Below are 15,154 nucleotides of genomic sequence, written 5' to 3'. Positions count from 1 at the left end.
GTGGTTTTCCAAAATGAAGACACAACAATGAATGGCTATTATGTGCGAATGGTTGGTCTGTTAATGAATGGACTTCTCTCCTTCCTTCCCTGATTACAAGCTATGTCAAGTCTCGGCACCCACAGATGTGGGTTCAGCAATTGTAAATGTCCGAGTGCTCAGAGGATCTACCCATCCTTTGTTGAGGGTGCAAAACCAGCCTCAAAAGGAGAACCAAAGGATAGAAAAGAGGACACATGAAGACTGCTTGCCACTGCTCCCGCTTTCCACATGCATCCTGGTTTGCCGAGAACACTGTCACCTGCTGGAGTGGGACCTATTGCAAATCTAATCGCTGGGGGTGGGATGGGGGCTGCAGACGTGGCTTCCAAACAGGCCCCTCTCCCAGGGGTGGCTGAGACCCTTCTTGGCCATGGATTAAAAGAGCCATCCAGTTGCCTTTAAATTCAGGGTGTTACTCGCATTGAATGGAATAACACCTGGCCCTCTGGCCCTTGGGGGGCATTACTGTTTCAGATACTGCTCTAGGCCCAACGCCTCCTGCTTGAAATCAGACATTAGGAAACACACACTCATCCAACAGGGATTGCACACATCACCAAAAATGTACCCCACCCCCCCAACCCTGCCCCTTTACATCTAGCAAGGCACTAGGAAATGATTCAAGTTTAGGGATTGGCTGTACGTTTGCATGTTTTTCTTTTTAAAAGGCACAGTTTTCATTTTAATATCGCTGCATTACTTCTGATGATGAATCCTACCTCAATTCTCCCAAATTGCAACACTCTTGCTTTCTTAGATTCTGGAAGGGGCCACATCTTTTGACTCCTTCCTAAAGAGGGTTACTGCTAAAAGGTATAGCACTCACTTGGAAAAGACAAGATGGACAAGCAAGCTTTGTAAGCATGGGGCCGCCTCTCCTGCAGACAGGTGGCCAGAGTGGGACCTGTGCTGAGGCAGAAGGTGGAAGCGAGGCTTTGCCCGCTGCACGCTTCATCAGGGCGGTGGTGGCTGGGAGAGTTTACTTCCCTCCCCAGATAACTGACGAGATCAGCCAGCATCTCAAAGGCAGATCTGTGGCTCTGCTCCCAGATTTATGTCTCAGTTATCTCACTGGTAAATAACACAATCGAGAGGCTCAACTCTAATTGGAACACGGATTTGAAGGACTTCCTGGGCTAGCTGGCGGGAGCAACGGGCTGTAGACTGCGATTTCCATTTCTGAATCAGTGGGTGGCACGCTGGTTAGAGAAACACTTCCTATTAGTTTGGGAGCCCTCTGGGAGTTTGACACATAATTAACAAAGCAAAAGGTAAACACAGAGGCCCGTCATGGAGCGGGGTGCATATCCGTTTGTGGGACACTGGGGTGTTCACTGCAGCCGGGACTGTGGTGTGGGCGGCACAGCTTCTGGCCTGGGCTGAGGACTGCGTCACACCCAGGTCTCTGGTATGAGCGGATGGACGTGGGTTCCCCCACCCGTCCCCCAACACCACCAACCTTGGACTTCACAGATTGTTTCTAGGCTAGGGGCTGCCTTGAAGGTTTTACAGTTGACTGGCTCCTTCAATCACAGCATTCCAGAAATCTATACTGGATGCTAAAATACCAGAATCCTATGTGGCACTCTAGTTGGTGACCCAAGTACAGAGTTCTTTAAAAATTCTAGAATTCCATATGAGAACCAAAACCACAATGAGTCGGGGCTAGGCAACCAGCCTGCCGTCCACCTTGGCGGCCTCTGAACTTTGTGAGGCCAGCACGTCACACCTCTGCTCTTCTGTTGAGGCAGGCAGCTGCCCGAGGGAGGGAGAGGAAGGGAGAGAGAGAGATGGAAGCACTGATGGGGAAAATTCAAGCAGAATTTCTAGTTTGCAGGTCTTCTACTATGCCTGCGCCACAGACTCAAGGCCATCTGAAACCCAGTCCTGGAGAGCTGGTGGCCGGACTGTCCTCGAGCCTGGAGAGCACTGAAATGGGCATCTTGAGCAGCCTGAGAGCCAGGGGAGATGCCCGGGCTGTCCACGGTGGCAAAGGAGGACCACGCTTCTGCCCCAGGCCTGACAGTTGGCCGGTGGTCAGTACTGAACTCGGAGGGCCCCAGGCACGGCTTCTAACTGCATCTCCTTGGGTCATGACAGAGAACAGATGCCGGGGAGTAACTGCAGTTATCCCAAGCTGGGGCCAAAATGAAAAGGCTGAAACCAATGGCCCCGAGAAAGACTCTTGCCCTTCTGTTGCTGATGAGCGGCACTGTTGCCTACAGACACAACTTGCCTCTCTCTCGCTAAAGGACCACCATGGATGAGCCAGCTGAAGCTCAGGCAGCCTTGGAGGATTGTGTTTTGGGTGCCCGAGGGCTACCCTGGCATTCCTCCTGTGTACCGCTCAAGGGAACGTGATGACCGGGTGAAAGGGCTCTCCTGGGTTTCCACACCACCGCCAGGGGTGCAGCGGGCTCTGCTCTGGAGTGGGGCCTCTCGTGGGGTCTGTTCTCCATGCCTCCACCACTTGGGGCCTGCAGGGCTGGGCAGACACCCAGCCCAGCTTCAAGAGCCCCCTCTGCCGTGACCTGGCTGGCCAGCACCTTGTACAGAATGGGGGAGCCCTGGGAGCCCCACCTTCCTCTGGAGAGGGAGGCTGCAGGGAGTGCTGGAGGGGACCCCGCCTGGCTCACTGCGGGAATGTGAGGGCTCACAGTTCAGGGCTCAATAGCTTCAGTTGCTATTGAATTTTTCCAAGACTGTGGAGTTGGTGTGTTCAAACAGCCACTGCTGGGTGGGAGAGGAGGGGTTGCAGGCGTTCATGAAGATCCTGTGGTCACTTTCACTGCAGTCCATGCAACTGCCACTGACGGGGTGGTACAGGGTCTGGTCCTGTGAAACAGGCAGGTAGGTGGTCAGCTGGGCCGTGCTGGGCAAGTGAGCACAAGCAGTAGCAATAACGGCGAGGGGGCGGGTGGTGGGGGACGGGGTGGGGCTCGCAGGCCTGCCTGGCTTGCCTCCCCACCACACAGTGGACACTGCCCACCTCCTTTGAGGCTGGCCTTGCCACGTGCCTGAGCAGTGCCCGCTGGGATGAGGACAAAACTGATGTATGCCACTTGCGGGCTGGGACCCTAATCAGTGCCCATCTCCAATCAAATTCCATTTGCTCTCAAAGTGGTTAAAAAAAAAAAGACTCAGCTGCCAACATTTAAGATTCTAAAGCTGAATTAAAAAAAAATAAAAATAATAGAAAAAAATAAAAAAAGATACTAAAGCTGGATTTCTGATTTCTCTTGATGACAAGAGAGTCAGGGAGGTTTGTGTAACAAATGCATGAGGGAGGGGGCTCTGGGGAGAATGGGGGAGGCACATTTTTTTTTTTTAAATCAAGCAGGCTCCCGTGTCCACCCCGCTCCACACCCTGTCTTACTTTGCGGTACTTCCATAGCTGGTTGCCCTTCATGCTGTGGCAGTCGTAGAGGGTGACAGGGCTGGTGTGGGAGACGGCATCGAAGCAGAACTTCTTGGTGTGCTGGGGGTCTCCGGGCCGGATGTCCTCTCTCCAGGTGAAGGTGAACACCTGCATGCACAGGGATGCCATGACGCCAACAGCAAAGCAAAGCTAGGGGATTCTCTGTTTTTGCAATTACAGGAAATTTTAAACACAGGGGTTCAGAACACTGTATACTGATATAAAAATACTTACCCTCTCTCTCTTTTTTTTTAACCACGTCTCCGAAATTGTTTATTTTACACTTACAGCAAGTGACAACTGCTAGATTTTCATTGGTTAAAGCAAAAGGTAGTCTCACCCCAAAAATAAAGCTGTGTTTAAAGGAAAAAATACCTTCAATTACATGTTGAAATGATAATTTTGATATTTAGGGTTAAATAAACAATATTATATATAAAAAGTATATTGATGACACCTGTCCCAGTGACCCAGCTTCAACGATTACTAAATCACAGCGAATCTTGTTAGAGCTCCCCCTGCACCACATCCCCCATCCCCACATTCTTTTGAAGCAAATTCTGGACATCTTATCATGTCAGGTGTCATGACTTCAGTAAGTGCCCTGATAATAATGAAAAACTACCACAAGGTTCTCAATGTCATCAAATAGTTCAAGTACATATGTTTTCAGATTGCCTTGCACATTTCAGAGTCAGTCTGTTTGAATTAAGATCCAAACCAGGTTCATATATTACATAGGTTTGATAAACTTTTTTTTTTCAGCAGCTTTACTGAATAATTGATTGGCATGTGATAAACTGCACATGTTTTAAGTGCAGCTTGATACATTTTGACATAGCTTATACCTGTGACACCACCGCCATCATCATCATCATCAGGGTAGTGAATGTATCCATCACCCTAAAGGCACCCTCCTGCCCTCTGTGGTCTCTTTCCTTCTGTCCCTCCTCAGGCCCCTAGGCAACTCCTTTGTTTGTTACGAAAGAGGAGCTCACAGTTTCTAAAATTTTATATAAAAAGAATCAGACAGTATGGATCCTTTCTTTTTGTCTGATTTCTTTCACTCAACACACTTCTGCTGAGATTTAATCACGTAACAGCAGCATTTATCAACAATTCATTTCTTACTGTTGCCGAGCTGTATTCATTCACTGCATGATACTCAATATACCTGTTCTTGAACATCTGGGTTGTTTCTAGTTTTTGGTTATTTCAAATAGAGCTGCTAGGAACACGTGTGTACAGCCATTGTATGGACATGGACATTTCTTCTCTCTTGGATGAACCCCTTGAAAAGGGATGGCTGGATCACAAGAAACATCAATGTGTAACTTTCCAAGAAACTGCTCAACTGTTTTCCAAAGTGGTTGTACCAGTCACGTTCCCACCAGTAGTGTATGGTTCCAATTCATCTACATCCTTGCCAACCCTTGGTATGGCTGGTCTTTCCAATAGGTTATGATTTTAATTTCCATTTCTCTTATAACTATGAAGTTAAGCATTTTTGATGTGCATGAACTTAAGCATTTCTGTTGGCTCAGACGGTAAAGCGTCTGCCTGCAATGCGGGAGACCTGGGTTTGATCCCTGGGCCGGGAAGATGCCCTGGAGAAGGAAATGGCAAGCCACTCCAGTACTCTTGGAAAATCCCGTGGATGGAGGAGCCTGGTAGGCTACAGTTCATGGGGTCACAAAGAGTCGGACACGACTGAGTCACTTCACTTCACTTCATGACTTCTTCACTAAAATCTCTACGCATCTTTCGCCCATTTTTAAATTGCATTGCTTATTTTCTTATTGAGTTTTGAGAAATTTTACACTCTAAACATTTCCCTGGTGGTTCAATTGGTAAAGAATCTGCCTGCAATGTGGGAGACCTGGGTTCTATCCCTGGGTTGGGAAGATCTCCTGGAGAAGGGACTGGCTACCCACTCCAGTATTCTGGCCTGGAGAATTCCATGGACTGTATAGTCCATGGATTCACAAATAGTCAGACACGACTGAGTGACTCTCACTCACTCACAAACATTTAAAGTTGTTATCAGATATATGCTTTGTAAACATGTTCTCTTAGTCTGTGGCTTGTCTTCCTATTTTCTCAATGGTGTATTGTAAGAACAGAATTTTCTCATTTTGAAGAAGTCCAATCTATCAATTTTTTTGTTTCATGAATTGTCTTTTGGTGTTGTATCCAAGAAATCATTGCTTGGGTTACCAAGGTCAAACACTTTTGCCTGTGTTTTCCTCTAAAGTATTTTGGTTTCAGTTTTATGTTTAAGTCAATGACCCATTTTGAGTTAATATTTATATGTAGTATAAGGTATTTATTGAAAAAAATATTTTTGCACATGGATATGCACTACTTGTTGAAAATATTATGCTTTTGCATTGAATTTCCCTTGAATATCTTTAAGAGTGTGCTGTTCATATATGCATGGATCTATTTTTGGAGTCTCTATTCTCTCTTTATGTCAATATGGCACCACTTTAATCAGTGACACTTTAGCAATATATGTTGAAATCAGTCCTTTCACTTTGTATTTCTTTTGAAAATTTTTTTGGCTATTCTAGGTCCCGTCCAGTTTTCCATATGGTTCTTTGTCCAGCCCCAGGAGCTTCCTCACACATGTCAGTACTCTGCTGAATATGCAGGGGGGCCCTCTGCAAATCTCAGACATAGTACCTGTGTCTGGCTCTCTTCAAGTCTCCAGGATTCCGTTTTGTGAATTCTGGCCACCTTGACCTCCTGCACTCTCTGCGCTGCCTCCTCAACTCAGGGCGGGTGCCTGGCTCCCCTGGGCTTCTCCCCGCCTGACTTGTGAACTGGGAACTCTCTCAAGGAAGGAAGCCAGGACAACCATCGTGCTTGTTGGCTCCCTGTCTTCCAAGGGTTGACGTGCGCTCTCCCAAAAACAGTTGTTTCACATATTGTATCCATTTCTTTGGATTCTTGCGGTAGAAGGGTAAACCCAGTCCTGTTATTCCATCTTGGCCAGAGGTCGGCACTGCAGTGGTGGTGGTGGGGGGGTTAGCCAGTTACTGCTCCCTGAATGTTGACTTCCCAGGCCTCCTCCAGGTCAGGAGTTGTAGCTAAGACTTGCATTTCTTCCTTTTCAGGCTCACTAGAGCTCATCACTCAGAGTGGCTGTGGGCCCCACGGGACACAGCTCCCAGTGGGGCAACTGGGCTGGCACGCTCCCTGCCTCATGGTGGAGGCCGGCACACCCACACCCCAGGCACAGTTTGCAGTCAGTCTGAGCGAATCCTCTGTCTTCGTGTGGACTCTCCACCGCAAGGGGAGCTATTCTGAAGCTGAGCTCCCTAGACCCGTTCTATCCAGGCTCTGTATTTCTCCTGGTCTCTTCTGCAGCCCCAGGATCAAGGAGCAGCCATACAGGGCTATGGAGAATTCAGAAGAATTAACTGATGAGCATGTGGGCATACTTGCTCAGTTGTGTCCGACTCGTTGTGACCCCATGGACTGTCCCGGCAGGCTCCTCTCTCCATGGGATTCTCCAGGCAAGAATACTGGAGTGGGTTGTCAATGCCCTCCTCCAGGGAATCTTCCTGACCCAGGGATCGAACCTGAATCTCTTGCATCTCCTGCATTGGCAGGCAAGTTTTTTACCACTAGCACCACCTGAGAAGCCCTTAGTCAGTAAGAGCCACTATCTAATAAGAACGGTTTTCAAGAAAGGATGGGGGAGGACGTCACACATTCCGGAGGCTGGCACTGTGCCGCTAGGAGGCTGGCACTGCGCTCGCCAGGAGGTGGTGTAATCTCGGCGTGTATGCCGTGCAGCCCTCCTGATCTGTTTTTACAGAGGACACGCATTATAGTCTTACATCAGTGTACACCTCCCAAATGCCAGAAAATCCACAGCAGGGAGACTATAAACCACGTGTCTTCGAATCAAGATTCAATGGATACCGTGTGAGTTAACAATGGGGTGAACCTGGGAAGGGACCAGGGGAAGCTACGTGCAGTTTCCTGCGAGAGGCATGTCTCTCTACATGGTGGGCTTGCACTCCTCACTCTGGATTATATCCTTTGGGATATATCCAACCCTCCTGTGCCACCCTATCTTTCGAGTGAGGATGACCACACCCTAGGCCCCAGGAGGGTCCTGTGACCCAGGTCACTAAGAGGACTGTGTCATACCTCCACCATCGCTGGCTCAGGAAACCCAGCATGTGAGAGCCCCAGGGCTTTTCCGGAACTCATGGAAGGGACATGCCTTTCCACCGGGTGGCTGGTCGCCTAGAGCTGCTGGTGGTCACCTCTGCCACCACTTGGGAAGACAGTCAGCCTAAGAATGAAGCCGAGAGAGAGGGAAGCAGAGCTGGGGCCCTGGAGAGACCCTGATGACATCATCTAGACTTCAGTGACATGAGCCAGAAACTCTCTTTCTGTTGACAGCCATTCGGGCTGAGTGTCTGTTACTTGTAACCAACAGTCCAGACTGATGTGCAGGATTCCTCTTTCCAAAGTGTCCAGTAGGCTCTTATAACATGTCCCTTGGGCTGACCTGTCACTCATCATTGCCTGGGCCTCTGCCCGCCAGCCTTGACCACATGAGCACTGCAGGATTATGACGGCACAGGGAACCCAGCGGCCAGTCCGAGGAGCAGCCCTTACCTGCATGTTGTTCCAGGCGGCCTCCCCGCGGCCCCGGATGCAGCTCTCCAGCCTCAGTGGGGAGCCCAGGGCCCCGTGCTTCGTGTCTGCGCACAGCCCTGTGCCCACATTGCGGATCTGGATGAGAAAGAAGCAGAGAGGACCAGTGAGGTGCTTGGAGATATCCAGCGGGGCCCCTGCTGGGGCGGGAGGAGGGAGGCAAAGTAGAGGATGTCAGTGGGCGGAGCTCTGAATTCTGCTAATGAAGTTCATTCTGGACTGGTGGGCAGGACAGAACCTGCTAATAAGGGAACAGAGAGAGCAGCTCCACTCAACCTTGCTTTGAATTAGAGCGCATAGAGTCCTGGGGTGGGGCTGGGGCTTGGAGGGGAGGGGGTATGAACAGGACGACTCCCGCCTCCTCTCCCAGAGAATTTGACCCAGCAGGTCCAGGGATCAAATTTTACCCTCATTCCAGGTGATGTAGAGGCTATACCTTGAAGACCACTTTAGAAAAGGTGTAGGGTCTTTGCTCTCGGGCCTTGGGGCAGGTGAATGGGAGGCTCCAAAGAGGAACAGAGTTTCACTAAGGCGGGGGAGGACACCCTGTGAGTGCAGGGGCCTCAGCATGCGCTGGTCAGCCAGCACGGACGGCAGGCAGGCCACTGTGCTAGGGGCCGGTGTCATGTCGCGTAGCTCCAACCTCACAGACACGGCTCCCCATGTGATGGAGGGGTGGAGGGTGTGGGGGGCAAAGAAAAGGCCCGCATCAGTGTCCAGTTGCAGGCAATCTCACCGTCCCGCTGCTGTGAGCACCGCCACTATGTTGAGGGGAGGCCGCGCTCCCCTGGGCTGCCTCCAGCAGTGCCGGAGAGAGGCAGGCCCGTCCCCCGGGGAGGCGGACTCCTCTGGCAGGTGATTCTCCTGAAGACTGCTCATTAGCACAGCCAGACCTCCTCAAAGCCTCACTTCCGGGCTGGGGCTCTCCCCCACTCCCCCACTCTCCTCCCTCTCCTCCCCTCTTCCAGAGGGCAGCCAGGCCGGTCTGGCAACTCTCCTCGCCTCCCTGCTCATTTCTCTCCGGCGATGCCCCCAGTAAGTCTCTTGCTCGCCTAGTCCCCTCTTGGTGCCTGCTTCCCGGAGGACCTGAACTAACACGGGGGAGAAAGCCAATGAGGTGGCAAAGAAATGAAGAGCTTCAGGAGGGAAACCAAGAGGCACCTCATCTAGAAAACTCGCGCTGGTGTCCGGTGGGGCCAGGCAGCGGGCTTAGCGGGGAAAGGTCCCTCTAATTGGCTGAACAAGTGACCCCTGGTGCGTCTGCAGCCCAACACACTTCTCTCCAGGGTGTTGTGGTTGACAATGCTCTGATTTTCCCGGGGGCCACGGTTCCTGGCCCATCCCGTGGCCAGAACATCCACCCCACTCTTGTCGCCTCTTCCTCCAACGGCCACGGCGATTTGTGCGGATCCAAGAGTAAGACTTCAATCCTGGACCTTTGCTGACTGTACTGGGAAAGAGGTGCTTACTTCCTGCTAGGTTGGCCAAGCGGGGGCTCTCTCAGCCCAAGGTTTCCGGGAGCCATCTTGCTACTCTCGGCATGAGGACAACACACAGGGAAGCAGAGTTAAGTAGGAAAAAGAGAGACTGACATCATTTGAACCCCCTGGATCCAGGCGTTCACAGTTGAAGCCACAGTTACCCACGATTTCTATGAGAATCAATCACTGCCCTTTCCACCTAAGAATGGATTTCTGTCACTTACAACAGAAGGAGCCCCAGTGTGTATGCTCCCCCTCCACAAGTCCGCTTATACCCATCTCTGAGTGGTCTTTTCAGCCAGAGACCCAGGAGCCGGGATGCGGTGACGGACTGTCTGCCTCCTCCAGCGGGACTCGCTTCTTGGGTGTGTGATGACGGCAGCGGCACAGGGTCCCTTACTCAGAGTCTACGTTTGGTTTAAAGCTCTGCTGTCACTGTCTAAAATGTCCTAATAATTTTATCTTTGGACCTATAAGTGAAATCTCATGGGATAACAGAGCATGCACGTGGGCAGAGGTGACACAGACTCTATGAGCACCTGCTGTTCCTCTGCCGAGCTCACATACAGCATCTCTGAGTCCCTGCAGCACAGCCCCTGGGTCCCCCACAGGCAGGGGAACTCAGCAACACTCAAAGCAAGTAGGGGCTGAGGGTGTCACAGCTGTGTCTAAGCGGGGGTGCTGGCCTGTCCCAGAGGCTACACCCTCCTTTCCAAGCAGAACCGGCTTCAGCTTCACAAAGGAACGTGTCCAAGACACAGGAGGGACTGGGAAACCCTATCGTGTCCTTTCTTTCTTTCCGGCTGCACTGGGCCTTCATTGCGGCATGCAGGCTTCTCATCGTGGCGGCTTCTCTTGTTGCGGAGCACAGGCTCTAGGGCGCCTGGGCGGCAGTAGTTGGGTCATGAGGTCTTAGCTGCCCTGCAGCATGTGGAACCTTCCCAGGGATCAAAACCGAGTCCCTGGCATTGGCAGGCAGATTCTTAACCACGGGATCACCAGGGAAGTCTATGTCCTTTCTTTCTTGCGTTAATTCCCTGGATGACCCAACGTCTTCAGCAGCAAATAGCACAGAAGCAAAGGGAAGGAGGGGGCAACCTAGAGTTCCTTTTCCTTCAGTTCTTTCCCACTCACCAGGAAGATGCTGATAGGATGTGTACCACATCAAGAAGTGAAAGAAATACAGCTGAGTTAGTTTTGTGCTGTGTTTACATGGCTCTGGTAAGAAATACATATGCATGGGTGAGGTCTGCAATACGGATTGTGAAATTTCACCAGTTGTACACAAATTTAATGTTCTCTTTGCCTTTAAAACTGGCACTGCAGATCATAAAGATGAATAGTAAAATTCATGCTAATAATTTAAAGTTTTAATTTTTTTCTACTTGTAACATTAAATAGTGAACAAACAAAAACCACCACCCCAAGGCTAAGAACAGAGACAGAGAAAGAAAGGAGAAAGTTTATATGTTACACCTCTACTGGCACTTTTTAGATGACGCTAAGCTTTTTTTTTTTTTAAACTGAAATATAGTTTATTTACAGTGTTGTGTTACCGGCACTTTTTTCTCTAAATTGTGGACCCTGCACGTGCATTTTGACTCGAAGACCTATTTATGTTGCGGGCCCTAGCCTTCACACTCACCTCACCCCAGGCTGCGGCCGGGGGCTCCACGGGTGGGTAGAATTGGGGCAGATCCCAGGCGATCTTGGTCATAAACCACTTGAAACTCTTGCAGTTCAAGGAGCTACGGAGCTTTTTCTGAGCAGTCACGTCCCCAGCGGAGAGGTGTCGGTACTCTGGGCGGCGCTGGTAGATGTGCTCCGCGTACTCGTCCATCCACACCTCCGCCACTCGCTTCAGATTCTGAAGGAGACGGGCAGGTGCAACGGTCAGGCTCTCCGGAGGGTCAAGGAGGGCAGGGGGTGCAAACGGTCTGTGAGGCTGAGGTCAACCTTTCTTATTTTATGTTGTATCAACTGCTGTAGCCACACTGTTTTCAAACCTTCAATATTTCCATTTTTTAAAACAGCATTTTAAGAGCTCTATAGCTGACAGTTGAGTAAATACACTGCAGCCGGTTTTCTTGACCACCTTCCTTCCTAGAGATTGCCTCCCATTGAATTTGGGGACCCACACCTGCCTTTTATTTCAGACGGCCGAAAGAAAGCCACGTGACCCAGCCTGGCCAATGGGAAAATAGATAGCAGGGACATACGGATTGGTCAAGAATGAGCATGTAACCTCGCTCAAGCCAATCAGAATCAAGAGGCATTAGTCCTGGAAGAATTGTTGGGTAAGATCTGATGGGTAAGATGCCAGGGAGAGCCGCTGGGGCGTTTGAAAACCCCGTCCAAGGTTAGGTCATCCCAGAATGAGGCAGAGCTGAGGGTTAGAGCCAGGAACACATTACTCTTTTGGTTCCAGAATCCAGCCTTGTCTGAAGCCAGAACTAGCACAGAGCTTTCCATTTACATGGGTCAGTAACTTGGCTTTCTGCTTAACCCAATTTGAGTTGGGCTTTTGTCACATTCAACTAAGAGTTCTGCCCAAGTTGACTGGTAAAAACAAATTACAATTTGCAACCAGGAGTTAAAATTCCCTCAGCAGCTAGAATTTCTAACAATCCTTTGAGGTGTTAAGGTTGCTGCCACTTTTATTACGAAGCATAAAGATAATAAAAAAAAATGATAACCGTATTACTCTCAAGTCAAAGCAACAAGAGGTGAGGAAATATCCTGTTTATGAGTAGATTTGGAGAGAAAGGAAAAGTGAATTCTTCTGTGTAACTGTGATGAAAATCTCTCACTCCATCCGCAGTGTAGACTCCACCTGCTGACAACCTCTTACTTGGCTTGGAAGAGCAAAACATCAGAGTTCAGGGGAAATTCCCTGCTCTTAAACATCTTCCTCCAACCCCAGGCTGTTGCCAGGATACCACTCCCCTCCCATTTTATTCTCTAGGCTTTATCATATCATTTACCCCCTTTTGCAATCCAGATTTCCTTCTGAAGAATAGAAGTGAGTTAGCACAACAGCCACACACACTTCAGTGTAAATGACTGCTCTAGAAGCAGACGGTAAGGCTACAGTTGGCAAATGTTTTCTGTAAAGGGCCAGACAGTAAACATTTTACGTACTGCAGACCATGTGGTCTCAGCTCTGATGTTCCTAAAGCAGCCCTAGACACTGCATCAATGAATGGGTGTGGTTGTGTTCCAATCAAACTTTATGGACACTGAAATTTGATTTTTCATGTGTCACAAAATATTATTATTCTTTTGATTTTTTCCCCCTAAGCTATTTAAAAATGTAAAAACTATTCTTAGCTCATAGGTCACACAAAAATACTTTGCTGACTGCTGAGTAAGAAGGGAAGCTTTGGTATTGAAGCTGAAACTCCTCACTTTTGCTGGCTCTAAGTTTAGGAGTAGGAAACTACAAAATTTCTTGCTGCTGCCTCATTTTTTCTTGAGTTCTGAAGAGGTTGACAGTGGGTCAGCCATTAACTCAGGAACATTGTTATCCCCACCAGGCCCCTGCACGGCAGAGGCTGGGTTTAATTTAAAACTGTGGCCTGGGAATTCCCTGGCAGTTTGGTGGCTAGGACTCCACGCTCTCACTCTTGAGGGCCCATGTTCAATCCTTGGTTGGGGAACTAAGATTCCACAAGCCATGCAGTGCAGTCCCCCCCACCTTCCGCTAAAAAAAAAATAAAAAATAACAACAATAAAAAGCAACCGTGTTGAGAGGAAGTTGAAGGCCTAAAGGTGCCAGCACATGTGAACACTCTCCTTTTCCTGGTCTTCCACTCAGGTCCTCTGGCTCACTGGTTATCTGAAGCCACAGAGATGATGAGGGACCATCATGGTTTTCTCTCCAACCACAGGCAAGGATGGCCAAACTGACCAAGGAAAGGTGCTGAAATTCACCAGTGTTCTTTTTAAAGGAGCAAATCAAATAATATTCTAATTTTAACTGATACTTAAATTACTATCTTAATGAGTATTATATTTTCCAGATGGTTTAGTAAGTCATTTCTCCCAGATCTTGAACTTTTGTACAGTTACTGGACCAAAGTAAGGACCTTTACATTTATGTCTATTACTTCTCCCCTTGCTAGAGTCATGAAAAGGACTCTGAGATTTTAGTGGGCTGTGGGTTCCTCTTATCCTTACCCTTGAACGTAAAAGTGAAAGTTGCTCAGTCCTGTCTGACTCTTTGCGACCTCATGGAGTGTAGACCATGGAATTTTCCAGGCCAGAATACTGGAGTTGGTAGCTGTTCCCTTCTCCAGGGGATCTTCCCAGCCTAGGGATCGAGCACCTTCCTTTGATCCCTGGGTTGGGAAGATGTCTTGGAGAAGGCAATGGCAACCCACTCCAGTATTCTTGCCTGGGAAATCCTGTGGACAGAGGAGCCTGGCAGGCTACAGTCCATGGGGTCACAAAGAGTCGGATACGACTTAGTGACTGAACAACAACGCCTTTCTAGTTCTGGGTTCCAGTCCTACCTGAGGCTCCCCGTGCTTTTCTTATGCTTGGATCACAGACCTTTGCCCAGAATCCTGGAATAAGTCTCTAAACAAAAGTCAACTTTTGTTTCATCGAGCTTGATTGGGTTTCTGTTACTGCCTTCCCAAAGACCCCTTGGCCAGAGGCACAGGTGAGAAGGGTCTTAGCAAATTTAGTGAACAAACTGCCTGGTTACTGGTTCTTGAGGCAGGCGAGCTGGTGGCCATTCATTCTTCGTGAATCGCTGCTCTACTGCTGCCTGTCTCCTTGTCCTTCCAAGTCTGTACACCTTTAGTAAGATTTTGGTTATCCTCTTTAATCTCTCTGTCTTGGGGCTTTCAGAATATCTCTTCTCAAATCTATCAATACGATGTTCTAGGAGATAATGCTCTAGAAGGATCTGGTTGATAAAACACTGAGAAAAACATGTAAATTATAATTTGGAACTAAGCAAAAACAGTTAGATACTGTGATAAAAAGTCAGGAGACCTTGATTGAGGCACCTTTGGTCCTGCCAGCCTACATGGGCACCACGCCAACGGGTTTAAAGCCAATAGATTGACTCAGTAGTGACCGGTGAAAAAAGAACCTGAAATGTTACAACACAGGATTCAGATAAGACACTGAAATCAACTTCCCAACCTTGTTAATACTGATGCCAACACATACTGGTAATAACAATAGCAGTCACTATTTAAAGGATAATCACTCTGTGCCAGGCACCGGTCAGACCTAAGTGGGTTTGAATTCTGGCTCTAGTTACTTTGTGTCTTTACATTTCACTGTCCTCATTTCTAAAATGAGGATTAAAAACAAGCTGAGAACTAAGCGAGGTAAGTATGTAAGATGCCAACTTTGAACAAGGCCTGGCTGACAGGAAGTTTTTGTTCATCCATGGATCAATAAACAGGGAGTGATGGTGTGTATTTCCCAGGTGAGTCATATTGACATGGCAGCTCTGGTCAGGGAAAGGATAGTTTGGGAGTGGTCCTTCTCAGGGGTCTGAGGTGTCTCAATG

General features: G+C 48.9%; 1 protein-coding gene across 1 annotated transcript in view; it reads right to left on the bottom strand.

Moving 5' to 3' along the window:
• Positions 1 to 633: 633 nt before the first annotated feature.
• GALNT10 (polypeptide N-acetylgalactosaminyltransferase 10) overlaps positions 634 to 15,154 on the bottom strand; it is a 214,704-nt gene continuing 200,183 nt past the window's right edge. The window contains exons 9-12 of the mRNA XM_065918970.1: positions 11,267 to 11,488; positions 8,102 to 8,218; positions 3,419 to 3,568; positions 634 to 2,877 (exon numbers count right to left, since the gene is read on the bottom strand). Coding sequence (XP_065775042.1) covers positions 2,719 to 2,877; positions 3,419 to 3,568; positions 8,102 to 8,218; positions 11,267 to 11,488 — 648 coding nt within the window. The 3' untranslated portion in view covers positions 634 to 2,718. The remainder of the gene's footprint in view (positions 2,878 to 3,418; positions 3,569 to 8,101; positions 8,219 to 11,266; positions 11,489 to 15,154) is intronic.

Source organism: Muntiacus reevesi, chromosome 1 (assembly GCF_963930625.1).
Source record: "Muntiacus reevesi chromosome 1, mMunRee1.1, whole genome shotgun sequence".
Taxonomy (NCBI): domain Eukaryota; kingdom Metazoa; phylum Chordata; class Mammalia; order Artiodactyla; family Cervidae; genus Muntiacus; species Muntiacus reevesi.
This window is presented reverse-complemented; position numbering and strand designations above follow the sequence as displayed.